The sequence below is a fragment of the Morone saxatilis genome, unplaced genomic scaffold (assembly GCF_004916995.1).
Source record: "Morone saxatilis isolate NCDOM2014 unplaced genomic scaffold, NCSU_SB_2.0 Contig5, whole genome shotgun sequence".
Lineage (NCBI taxonomy): Eukaryota > Metazoa > Chordata > Actinopteri > Moronidae > Morone > Morone saxatilis.
Window position 1 is genome coordinate 10326716 of NW_023340095.1, and position 12296 is coordinate 10339011.

Sequence of the window (12296 nt, forward strand, 5' to 3'; positions counted from 1 at the left end):
CTCCGCCGCTTCCAAAATTCTCGGGAGAGGTGCAAGTTCCTCGCCCCCTCCATCTCAGTTTCCGTGCCCGAGGACGACCCCTACCACTCCGACGAGGAGTACTATGAGCACCCATTGTTCAGCCCAGAGTGGACGCACTCGGGCTCACGCCCCACAGGGCAGGCCGTGGCCTTTAGACAGATTGAAGGTGAACCACGCATGGTTCCTCTTTGCCATTCCCTCCCTCAACCATTCCTCTCTCTCTCACACTCTGTTTCTCTCCTTTCTCTTTTTAACACCAATTTCCTCTCCTTCTTCTGTGATTTGACCTCCTCCCTCCATCCCTCCGTCTCTTCGTCCGTCAGTTTGTTTCTTTGTCCGTCAGTTCGTCTCTTCGTCCGTCTTTGTGTGTGTTTGTATGTCCTTGTGATGTCTGTTCGCTCACAATCTGAGCAATTTCATATTTGTTTGACAGTCATATTTATTTTTTGCATTGATTTCACCCAAAGCCATTGCTATCTGTGGTTGCCATGCCGTTACGTCCAACACATAGCAGTGATGTCTCTAAAGTAGGACAAAGTTTTCTTTGTGATTCACTCAATGGACAATACACTACAGTTCTCATCAGTAAGACCACATGACCACCAAGGTTTACATTTGGGTCATGAGTTAAGATCCAAATGGCTTTCATGAATACCATGCATGATTGACCTCTATGCACAAATTTCTCTATACCAATCATCTTCCAGAGTTGTGTTTTGGTTCATTCCTCAAGATGACCCCTCACCATGTCAAACCCCCTATACTCATCCTAAACTACTCTCACTAACAAGGAAGACTTTCAGCTCCACACACTAGCAAACATCTAGAGACAACCTTACACTTTTAATGTGTTTACAAATACATTATGCAGGCCGTTTCTTTGAGAGATTGTTTGCCCAAATACAATATAGAGGGAACCTAGGACCTTTATTTATGCATAGGCTATACAAATACACAACATAGCCTTCTATATTATCCATCCATTAAAACAAACCCTTTGGCTGGGCAGCTTCAACAGTGGAGACCTCTGTCTTCGCCCAAAGCATATCCTGATAGAATTTAAGTCCTTTAATATTTCGCTCTCCGTAGCAGCATGTCTAAGCTAGACTAACACAATTCATAACATTTATCTGGTTGAGACCTAGTATTGCTCAATCTCTAAATCCTGATATCTATCCATCTATGTTTTTTTTTAAATATATTAATTTAATAAATACATACACAAAGATATGTAAAGAGTATGTCACTGACTGTGGAACTATATAAATTGTATAAATAATCTTAATACAGACTGATTGACAGCCTCCCCAACCCTTGCCATCACTGCTGACAAAGGATGTCCAACAGCTATATCACATGCAGCGACATTTGGCTGCAAAGCTGCTGAATAGAATTTGTGTAACCTACGCAATAACTCAAAATGATTCACAGCAGTATGAAGAGCAAAGCTGCACACCCCCACATTGACCATTACACGGTTAAAAATCCAGTCCGTGCAAAGTCGAGAATCTGAGGCACTCTGCTTTTGACTGTACTGAGCTCTTCATGGTCACCTTTTCTAAAGAGCCAGAAATTTCAGAAGTAGGCTCTGAGCAGAGGTGCTTTTACCATAGTGCAATGTTAGTGTTGCCACTTCATTTATGTTTCCATTTCATTAAACAACCTCAGTCACCAATGATAGTAGATCAGCCTGGGTTGCAGGCATGGTGTGTGCAAGAGAAAGAGAGACGTTTACGGTGGTTAAGTTTGTGATTATACAGTAAATACTGAAAATGAAATTATAAAAAGGTCTCATGCATGCCTTTAACCAATATATCAGTTTCCTTGCATACTGGGTACACTAAGTACCCAGTGTAGAAAAGTTTACAAACAGAATTAAAAACCACATAGACACAACAGTCTCTTATCTATGTGTAATGTACCTATATGTGTGAACAGACATACACTCTAGATCATTTTTTCTTAGAGCTGAAAGTGTCCCATCATAAGTTGTGTTCTCACATAGCCCAAGTCTGTGTTGCCTGTAGTCTTAATGTGTCCCCCTCTCACCCTGTTTTTGAGAAGAAGAGACCATGGAGGCTCTTACAGCTGAATACGAGGAGGAGGTGGAAGAGGAGGAGGAGGAGGAGGAGGAGGAGAGTGCAGAGGCAGCAGAGTCCGAGGCAGCTCTTGATGAGCAGCAGTGGAGCGGGGAAGAGCCCGAGCTGGACAGCCCCCAAGCTGAACCCTTAGAGCAGGCAGAGGCCATAGACGTGGCCCAGGATCTAGACCTGGAGCCGGCTGAAGCAGCTAGTGCTGCTGCAGAAAGCTCTATGGACAGAGAGGAGGAGGAAGCAGAGGGTGAGGAATGCCCTGAGACAGGTGTGTCCTGCCCTCTGCTCTCCCTACCTGCATGTCACTGCATTGTCCACTGTATAAGAACGCCAGATGTGTTAAAAGGAACCCATAAGCATATAACATAAGCATTATAATTCAGGTGGAATGGCAAGTTATCCTCCCTGTGCTCTGCTGTGGCTGCAAGGCAACACAGGCTTGTTGGTGAAAAGAGTCACATTCTTTTGACTTAACCTGGTTTTATTGTATGCTATCTTTGCGCTTATATCTTCTTTTTTGTGCTGTGGTTTTCGGGGCCGGCCGTTTCATATTGGTATGATGAAGTGAAGTGTTGCTGAGCGTAACAATGCTTTCGTTCACCGGCTAGAAGCTTACAGGTTCTCATTATGTTTATACATGGCTTGGTGCTGGTATGCCAGTGTTACGCACTTTTTGTAACCATGAATCATACATACTAAAGGTGCATCACTTATATTGTTATCATAATTCTGTGTACGTAATTTGCAGAGGATTTTGTGTTGGCTGTCTCATGTTAAGTGTGGTATTGTTGTCTCATTCAATGCATTATTTTATCAGCAAAATTCATTTGTTTGTTTTCGTCACCATTAGCAACAGTGTACATATGGCATTTCTCTGTCATTTGCCAACAAGGTTTTTGTGTATTTTTGCTAATATTCTTTTAATTAGGTAATGACATATGAACGTCATTAAGAGCCAAAATGAATTTGATGTTAATGAAACTAAGATAGATTTGAACTGGCCAATACAAAGAATGACAGAAATGCTATTCTTTTTGTATCTGATGTTTTGAAGATTCGCATGGATATCCATTCCATCTATTGTGGCTTGTTTCTCATAAATCAGCATCACAGTTGCCTCATGCCGGTTCCGTCACATTACATGCCATACTCTCATCCATCTGTGACTTGGTGGACTCCATTATCTCGCCGTACTTCTTCAGTGATGGCCGTATCGTTGTGCTGTAAGTTTCTGAGGTGGGCTTTGCCTGTTTGTGATAACGGCTTACCCAGTCCCCGGCTTAACAAATATCTCACTCGCAGCATGCCAAAGCATTACTTAATATGGTGATCAAAACAGCCAACTTACAGATGTCCTTTCAGCTTTGAAGATGGACTCAGACAAGCAGGGCAGCGAGAAAAGTGGTTCCATGAGCCCAGACAGCATTGGATCGGAGAAACGTCCAGAGGAGTTTTTTGAGCCCCAGGTCCAAGGATTTTTTGCTGGTGAACGAGTTGTACCAGAGAGCCCCACCATGGATATGCCATCCTTTGTACCGCCGAATGTTCAAAACCTAGCCAAAGAATCTGCCAAATCACTCACACTTCAGCCTGCATATGGTGAACCAATCACAGTGTCAGAGAAACAGCCATCAGTGGAGGTAGTGGAGTTCAGCAGCATCGTTGGTCCCTCTGAATTCCCTTTAATAGGAGACAAAGTTCAAGGAGGAGACTCAACAAGAGACCCAGGCGACAGATCTGGTATGTCAGCATATTTTGAAACATCAGCCATGGAGGTTGACGAGGCTCCCCAATGTAAGGGTGAGGGTTATTACGAACTGAGCAGAGCTGGTGAAGAGAAGAATACAGTTGATTTCAGGCCTCAGGAGATCAGCTACAGCACACTAGCTGAAGCCCAGGATAAACCTGAAACTAAAATAAGTAAAGCAGAAGACACTAAGGTGTTCACAGTTCCTGACAGGAGTAATGAATGCAGGCTTTCCCCAGGTAAACTAGCCTTAGAGCAGAGGAGTTATTCACTCAACATCACCATTGGAACACTGGATCAAAGTGGCCAAGGCAGACCTAGGAACTTCTCCCCACTAGCAACAGATATCATGTCATACACTAGTGGAAGTCTAGATGAGTCAGCAGACTACCTCCCAGTCACTACACCCTCTGTGGATAAGCCTCCATCCTTCCCTCCCCTTATTCTGGAGACTGCAGCTTCCATCACTTCAGATTCATCATCTCCTCCAAGGACCACTGAAGCTGTTTCTAAACCCAGCCCTGAACCAGAGTCACCAGAATCCCCACAGCCCATTAAGAGCACCTATAAAAATGGAACAGTGATGGCACAAGACTTACCTGAGATGCTGGACCTTGCTGGTACCCGCTCCAGACTGGCATCAGAAAACAATGACCCAGAAATAATCAGAAGAAAGTCAGTTCAAGGTGATTCTCCTTCCTTCACTGATGACCCACTGGCTAGCCTAGTTTCAGGGGAACTGAGTCCCAGAAAAAGTGAAAGCCAGTTGGAAGAGATGGGCTATTGTGTCTTTAGTGAATATTCAGGGCCCATGCCTTCCCCTGCAGATGTGTTCAGCCCTACAGACACTTCTGCACAGGTCTTCACCCCCTCCGTCCTGGAGGAGAAAGTGGCTGAGCAGGCTAGAAAATTAGCAGTCAGAGACACATCTGTGGAGGACAAGAGCCAGCCATCAGGAGTTTCTGATGTCACTGAAGAGAAAGACCAGAAGCAGGTAGAGAGGAAAGACTTTGTTGAAGAAAAGGGCAAAGAGGTTGTAGATGATCAGCTAAATAAAGCTGTAAGTGAGACACCACCTGCTCAACCAAGTGAGTCCTTTGTGACACCAACAGTCACTGTGACTCTTGAAGAAGGTGGGAGGTCAGAGAGTGAGACTGAACGACAAGCTAGTGGTGAAGGCTCAGCATCAGAAACCGAGATTGCCGACTACGAGAGGCAGATCCGCAAACTAGAGATGGAAGACAGGCCTCTCAGTTTGGAGGAGGAGCGAGAACTGCAGGAACTTCGGGAGAAGGTGAAGCTGGTCCACCAGGAGGCCTATGAAGAAGTGGATGCCGAAGATGTGTACCAGCTCACAGGCGTGGCCAAGGACCGAATTGCCAGGCCTGTCAAAACTTCCCCTGCTTCTTCTGTGGAGAGCAACATCGATGATGACAAGCTGCTCTCCCCAGTGCTCTCACCTTCCAAGCTTAAACAAAGAGAGGTTTATGGTTCCCCCAAAAGAACACCTTCACCAGTGTTAGGAATAAACAAAGAGGAGAAAGAGGAATCAGAAAGAAAAATTAAGGAAGCACAAGAGAAGGAGGCAGCTGAGAAGAAGATGAAAGAAGAGGCAGAGAGGAAGATTAGAGAAGAGGCAGAAAGGAAAGAAAAGGAAATGAAAGAGATAGAGAGAGAAAGGAGAGAGAAAGAAGAAAGAGAGAAAGAAGAGGCAGAGAGAATACTGAGGGAAGAAAAAGAAAGGAAGGAAAAAGAACAGAAAGAGCTGGAGATGAAAGAAAAGGAGAAAGAGGAGAAAGAGAGGAAAGAGAAAGAAGAAAGAGAGAAGAAAGAAAGAGAGGAGAGGGAAAAGATAGAACAAGAAGAGAGAGAAAGGAAAGAAAGAGAGGAAAAGGAAAGAATAGAGAAAGAGTTGAGAGAGAAAGAAAAGATAGAGAAGGAACTAAAAGAGAAGGAGGAGAAAGAGAAGAAAGAAAATGAACTTAAAGAGAAGGAGGAGAAGGAGAAGAAAGAAAAGGAACTGAAAGAGAAGGAAGAGAGGGAGAAAGTGGCTGAGATGGACAAAAAGATTGCAGACAAGCCTAAGGAGGTAGCAAGACAACCTGAGGAAAAAGCAGCTGTGGAGCCTGTGGAGAAAGAAGCTGAAAAACCTGTGGAGGCTGAGAAGGAGCAAGAGGAAGTTGAGGAAGACGAGAAAGCAGGTGCAGGAGCAGCAAAGGAGATCCCAGAGACCCGTGCTGCCATTGAATCAGTGGTGACAGTTGAAGACGATTTTATCACTGTGGTCCAGACTATTGATGAAACGGAGGAGCCGGGACACAGTGTTCGTTTCTCTGCTCCTCCTGAGGCTGAAGCCCTTTGTGTCGCTGCCCAGAAAGAGGAAGAGGAGGAAGAGGAGGAGTCTGTGGAGTTGGCCCAAGAAGCAGATATTGAGGCTGCCAGTCTAGAGGAGGTGGGTGATGTTCCTGAGACCCCCGCCTCCCCTGAGAAGGGGGCTCAAACCGTAGAAACTGAAGGACCAACAGAAAGCTACGATAGAGATGAAACCACAATGGATGACTCCATCCTGGACAGCTCCTGGGTTGACACACAAGGTGAGATCTCCTTTTTACCTTCATATAGATATTATTTTTCCCTTTCTTCTCTCTTCTGCTTCAAAGAAACAAATTTAATACTGTCTTGTGTTTTTCATGTCCTGTTTTGCCACACCGCAGATGATGATAAGAGTATGGCAACAGAGCAGATTGAGCCTTTGCCCAAGATGTCCAGCCCAGCCAAAAAGTCTGCTGTGGTCCAGAACAAGCAGACACAACAGAAGAAGGCAGAGAAACAGGAAAAGCTGGTCAAACCAAAGGCGAAAGGAGGGCGACCAAAAGGCCGAATCTCCACACCAGAACGCAAACCTGTCCGCAAAGAACCAGTCTACATCCCCAAAGAAGAAGTCAAGAAGAAAAAAGGTTCTCATGATGTTTTCCTTTATATTTTATAGTTGAAGTAGTTATTCATAGATATTGTAGTTATATATTATCACCATATTGTATATCTTTACTGCTGTTCTAAATTCACTATCATCATATGATTTATTGCTTACCTATACTAATGTTTGTGTCAAGAAATGTGTAGTCTTAGTAACTAACTGAAACACTGATGAATCAGCTGTTTTTAATACAACAGAAACTACAACTAAAAAGGGTTCCTGGAGAAGTTCTATCAGGTAGCATTCCATACTGTAACATGCTTCAGCGTCTATCTGTGCTTAATGTTGTGTCTCTGCTTTTGTCAATGGTCCTGTTTCCTATGTCTGATAATGTAGCAGTGATAAGGAAGACTGAACTTAACAAAAAAATGGAGACTCAGACTCAATCCCCATCCAAGAGGAGCGTGATGAAACCAGCTGTCCGCCAGACCCGTCCCACCCAGCACCACTCCTGTCCTAGAAGGAGACCCACAGGTGACACATTACCTTGGTCTGTCACACAGGTGTTGTTTTCTGCATGAGAGTCACCAAAGCACCAGTTCCTACCACATCTTACCTCCACTGTCAAATTCTGTTTTTTGCTTTTGTCATGTGTGTTTCTTTTTTGATCACAATAAAAACTGACTGTTATACATGTTTCATTTGTTTTTGTTTTTGTGCACATTCTCTCTTTGTTCTTTTAAAAGCAGCTTAACACCAAGCTGAAAGCATCATTTCACTCACAACACGCCCTGTGGTTGAAAGTTTATGATTTCAGGAATTACACGTCCATATCACTACAGCAAGGTCAGCAAAAACAAGATTTCCAGCTGGTGTTAAGTTACTATATACATGCATCCTTCCTCACAGTTACCATTTCCAGCCAACTGTATTTATGTTCTTGGTGTTCATTGGTGGACTTATGCTTTGTTAGATGAATATACTAATATTTTATATAATTATTCCAACTGTTTTAAAGGGTTTGGCAAGTTGTTTCATGTGACAAACCTAAACATTCCTGACCTCTCTGGTCTTTTGAAGAATTACATATCCACTCAAGCTTTTTTCGACCTATGGTTGCTAAGCAACTAGTAATCCATGGTTTTGTTCTATGGACCTGATAAGACTAATGGTGCTCTGTCCCAGAGGCAGTTAGCACTTAATTTTCCCCTGACGGACTGAATTGTGTGTCACTGATGATGAAAGCTCAGTATACTGCTGCATTGCCCCAATTAGATTATTTTCCAGGCTTGACTTACATAATAGAAAATCTCCCATTTTGTCTGATATCTTGCCAAATCTTTGCAGAACAGAGCTTGGAAGGGGGCAGCAACCCACTCCTACAGATCATTCAGTTTGATATATGGTTTTTTCATGCCAGGTTTGGGAATATAAAGTTGTATTTTTGTATTTCTGTAAGACAATTAAAAGGATCTCACTTCTGCTCCTTCCGTGTGTGAAGGTTGAAACATATATTCTGTGTGTGTTCTAATATTCCTGTAATTCTGTTTCTGTCTGTGTCTCAGAGGCGATACCAGACAGTCGTCAGCCTCTCAGTGTTGCCAGACAGTCCCGCGACAGAGCATCAGTGAGTATACTCCACCAGCCCAGAAATGGCCTGACCTCTGTCACCGAAACCACACAGAGACATACCATATTGAAGCTTTACTGACAAACAGCATGAATCACCAAGTAGCTTTACAGCAGAACAACTAAATAAAGATCAGTCAGGACAAATTGACACCAAAGATAGATAAACAAAATTTTCTCCTAAACAGCAGGGACAGATTTCTCCGTCTCCAGAAAACTGGACTCTCCAACATTAGATCTGCTGTTCTGCTCATCTTTTGGGTGTACTTTTATAAAGAGTCTTATAACAGAAAGGCTGGTAAACTTGAGCATGCTGTGGTGGGTTAAATGTCATTGTATTAAAGTATGTGGTTAATGCATAATAAAGTCAAAACAGATTCCAAACCTTCACATCTAAACCTTTACCTCTTGCTTTTGATATGGAACTCATACATACACAAGTTACCTGGTGCATCTCTAGTGCAGACACTGAAACAAACACCACATTAATTAGGCAGAATAATTATCACAAGAATTAAGACTTATTAAAGCTGTTACATATTTTCTCTTGTGACTTACCTAATCATCTATTCAGATAAACACATTACATACTGTTTAGGTGAGAGCTACCCCCTCCCCTCTGTCTATTCTCAGACCTAATCCCTGCATGATAAACAGTGCATTGCATTTCAACATCACTATTAGTTTTCCTTTGTATTTTATGAAAAAAATATTTATTGGTTGCTTTTGCTTTTTGTAAAATGTTTGCTATTGTTGTCTTGCTTAATGGGTTTTTGCACAAGTAGACAAGACAGATCCATTTAGAGTGTTTTTTTACTGAGTGGGTGTTGAATCACCCCATGACATTTCTCCAGCGACTGTGGTCGTGACTCCATTTTACTCCTCCACCATGGTAATGACGGTTATTGTGTCTAAAATAACACAGTTTCTGCATTTCTTAAATGTCATGTCACTACAGCATACTGTAAGTGTATTCTGTCACGTTGAGCCCACATTATATTTCACTTTTGGTTTACGGTCTTCCAATATATCTGTTACTATGGTTCTCAGTGTAACGAGAATTCGTGCATGAGCATGGTGAACAGTATTCTTCACATTCTTATTATTTCTATTTTTATTTCTCACTGAGATGTTCACGATGTGCATTAATAGTTGTTGTGATGGACCATGATTATAATATGCTGCATTAGATCTTGTGCACCGATATTGCATGTTAAAGCACTGTTATTGTCACCATTCTTTTGTCACCCTGTGTCCTGTATTTTGGTGTCATGCTACTCACCCGTCGGGCTTCATCGTTGTACCATCTCAGTGCCATGCCCATCGTTTGCCACTAACAAAGATCCCCACCTCCATATCCAGAGTGGCTGCCACATTAGATAGACCTCGGTCATCCTCAGTAGAGCCTCAAAGCTCCCCAGTTTTACAGAGACTCAAAGCTGAGGTAGGTGAATGGAAAAGCAGAAGTATAGCTGCAGGAGTTATGTAAAGAAACATATACATCATTTATTTAAAAATTGCTTTTATTTTGCAATCTTCCCCACCTGTTTCACCTTTTATTATAAATAAATCATAGCCTCATTCGCCTAACGATCTACTTCTTGTCTCTGGTGTTTGTTTCCCCACAGGATGGTGGGTCATGGAGCCCTGACAAGAGGTCCTCTCTACCACGACATGGCTCAATTCTGAGTCGCCGTGGATACCATGACCAGGAGGAGAGCTCCACCTCCATCACCAGCTCCGGCTCCACGGCTCCTCGCAGACCCACATGTAAACTCTAGCTCCTCTAATCTACTTAATTCACACAGTACCAGTATTTAAGCAGTGTTAGATCAGATTAGGTCTAAAACTAACATGAAGTTCTGTCTGTCCAGTATGTGCCAAAACAAGTTGATTCAACCAATATGAAAACAAATACCATACCAGCAATGATAATTGCTCTCTTAAATTTAACTGAAGAGAGCTCAAGCCCAATTTCCTAGCTAGCCAATTTTCACTCGTTTCATTCATCCATCTTTCCAAGAAGCTAAAAACACATACCTAGGGTTTTATGTATTCTGTTTTATGTACTGTATCTGGGTACCTAGTGTACAAGAAAGTAAAGTTTGAAAACCTCAACATTTTAACTGAGAATAAGAAAGTGTATAGTATGAGTCTTAGCTTAAATGTGTCAATATTAGGTGTATCTGCTCCTGAAAATGCTATTTATAGTTTATTAGATTTTATATTTGATAGCTATTCAGCTGAATATCTGTATGAAGTCTGTCATGCACCTGTATTTTAAACTATTTTTGATCTACTGTTCTATTTACAACTTGCCTTTAGCACCGTTCCAAATGAATGCATTTGGAATTGGACATCCAAGAACCTCAGATTCTCATTTTCTTCTTCCCCTGTCATCATCTTCCTTACTACATCTGAAACCTTTTCTCTTGTGCCTCCTTTAGCATTTCGCACAGAGATGAGGGCAGAGCATAGGACAGGACGAGCCCCAAGTATGACAGGTAGAGGGGGTTCTTCATACTTCTGTTACTATGAAAATTGTCTTTGTAGGGTTACTGTATTGGATAACATTAAATTTAAGTTTACGCAATTTACTCGTATATGGATAAAATATTTTAATAGAAGATTTGAAATAGTCTGTGTTCCAGTGTCTAGAAATATTGTATAAGTTACAAAAGATGGTCTTAGGGTCTGAAAAGTGCATCTGATGAAGTAATCATTGACTTCCATACTGATCAACAACCTTACCAACTTTCAACCTCATAGATATTTAGTCTTTTAGACTTTAATTAGTAGAGGCGATGCCAATTTTCCATCATGGTGTAGTTAATATCATAACTCTTCACCTTCACCTTCAGCTCCAACCTTAACTCTTATATTCCTCCCTACCAGTTACAGAAGCAGTGCGTTCCCGTTCAGCTCGCAGTGGCCACTCCACCCCCCGCACCCCTGGCTCCACAGCCATCACCCCAGGAACCCCTCCCAGCTACTCGTCGTCCTCAAGGACCCCTGGAACCCCGCGCTCCCTCAGCTTGATTTCCCAGGAGAGGAAGGTGGCTGTGGTCCGCACCCCACCCAAGTCGCCTGCAACGACGCCTAAGCAGCTCCGCATCATCAACCAGCCACTGCCTGACTTCAAGAACATCAGGTCCAAGATTGGCTCCACAGAGAATATCAAGTACCAGCCTAAAGGAGGACAGGTGACGATCTTCTCCCTCACTTTCCCCAAAACCTGTAGCTTCTATCTAACTAATTGCTTATTTCTTTCATCTCTACTCGCTGCATTTTTACTGGTTTCATGTGTTTCAGTTTTTCTTACATGTCTCTGTTTTACTTTTACTCTCAGACATGGTTATTGTCACAAGAAATTTATTTTAGTTATAGCATACAATAAAATATATATATATCAGTTCCCCCCTTCAGTACATATAAATGCAGAACCTGTGCATACTGTGATAATTTTCAACCAGAATACAGTGTACCCTGGAAACCATATAGTAACAGCAAAGGGTTCTGTGGCAAAAAAAGAAATGGAGACACACAACAACCTTGCGATTTCTCTATGTGTGAAGAAAGAATAAGTAGAACATACACTACCGTTCAAAAGTTTGGGGTCAACATTGAAATGTCCTTATTTTTGAAGGAAAAGCACTGTACTTTTCAATGAAGATAACTTAAACTAAGTCTTAACTTTAAAGAAATACACTCTATACATTGCTAATGTGGTAAATGACTATTCTAGCTGCAAATGTCTGGTTTTTGGTGCAATATCTACATAGGTGTATAGAGGCCATTTCCAGCACTATCAACTCCAGTGTTCATATGGTACAATGTGTTTGCTCATTGGCTCAGAAGGCTAATTGAATTGATTAGAAAACCCTTGTGC

At 42.3% G+C, this 12296-nt stretch overlaps 2 protein-coding genes across 2 annotated transcripts in view; both read left to right on the forward strand.

Moving 5' to 3' along the window:
• Positions 1–1955: 1955 nt before the first annotated feature.
• On the forward strand, positions 1956–3469 carry LOC118338703 (glutamic acid-rich protein-like). Its single transcript, XM_035675996.1, has one exon. It carries the CDS (start codon positions 2094–2096, stop codon positions 2481–2483), a length of 390 nt encoding a protein of 129 aa, XP_035531889.1. The 5' UTR covers positions 1956–2093; the 3' UTR covers positions 2484–3469.
• A 2354-nt stretch (positions 3470–5823) lies between these two features.
• LOC118338701 (microtubule-associated protein 2-like) overlaps positions 5824–12296 on the forward strand; it is a 21005-nt gene continuing 14532 nt past the window's right edge. The window contains exons 1-7 of the mRNA XM_035675994.1: positions 5824–6455; positions 6576–6818; positions 7175–7312; positions 8344–8405; positions 10036–10177; positions 10855–10911; positions 11303–11610. Coding sequence (XP_035531887.1) covers positions 5918–6455; positions 6576–6818; positions 7175–7312; positions 8344–8405; positions 10036–10177; positions 10855–10911; positions 11303–11610 — 1488 coding nt within the window. The 5' untranslated portion in view covers positions 5824–5917. The remainder of the gene's footprint in view (positions 6456–6575; positions 6819–7174; positions 7313–8343; positions 8406–10035; positions 10178–10854; positions 10912–11302; positions 11611–12296) is intronic.

Bases quoted from the DNA above. Each gene is read 5' to 3' on its own strand.
- LOC118338703 (XM_035675996.1), top strand. From the start codon at position 2,094: ATGGAGGCTCTTACAGCTGAATACGAGGAGGAGGTGGAAGAGGAGGAG.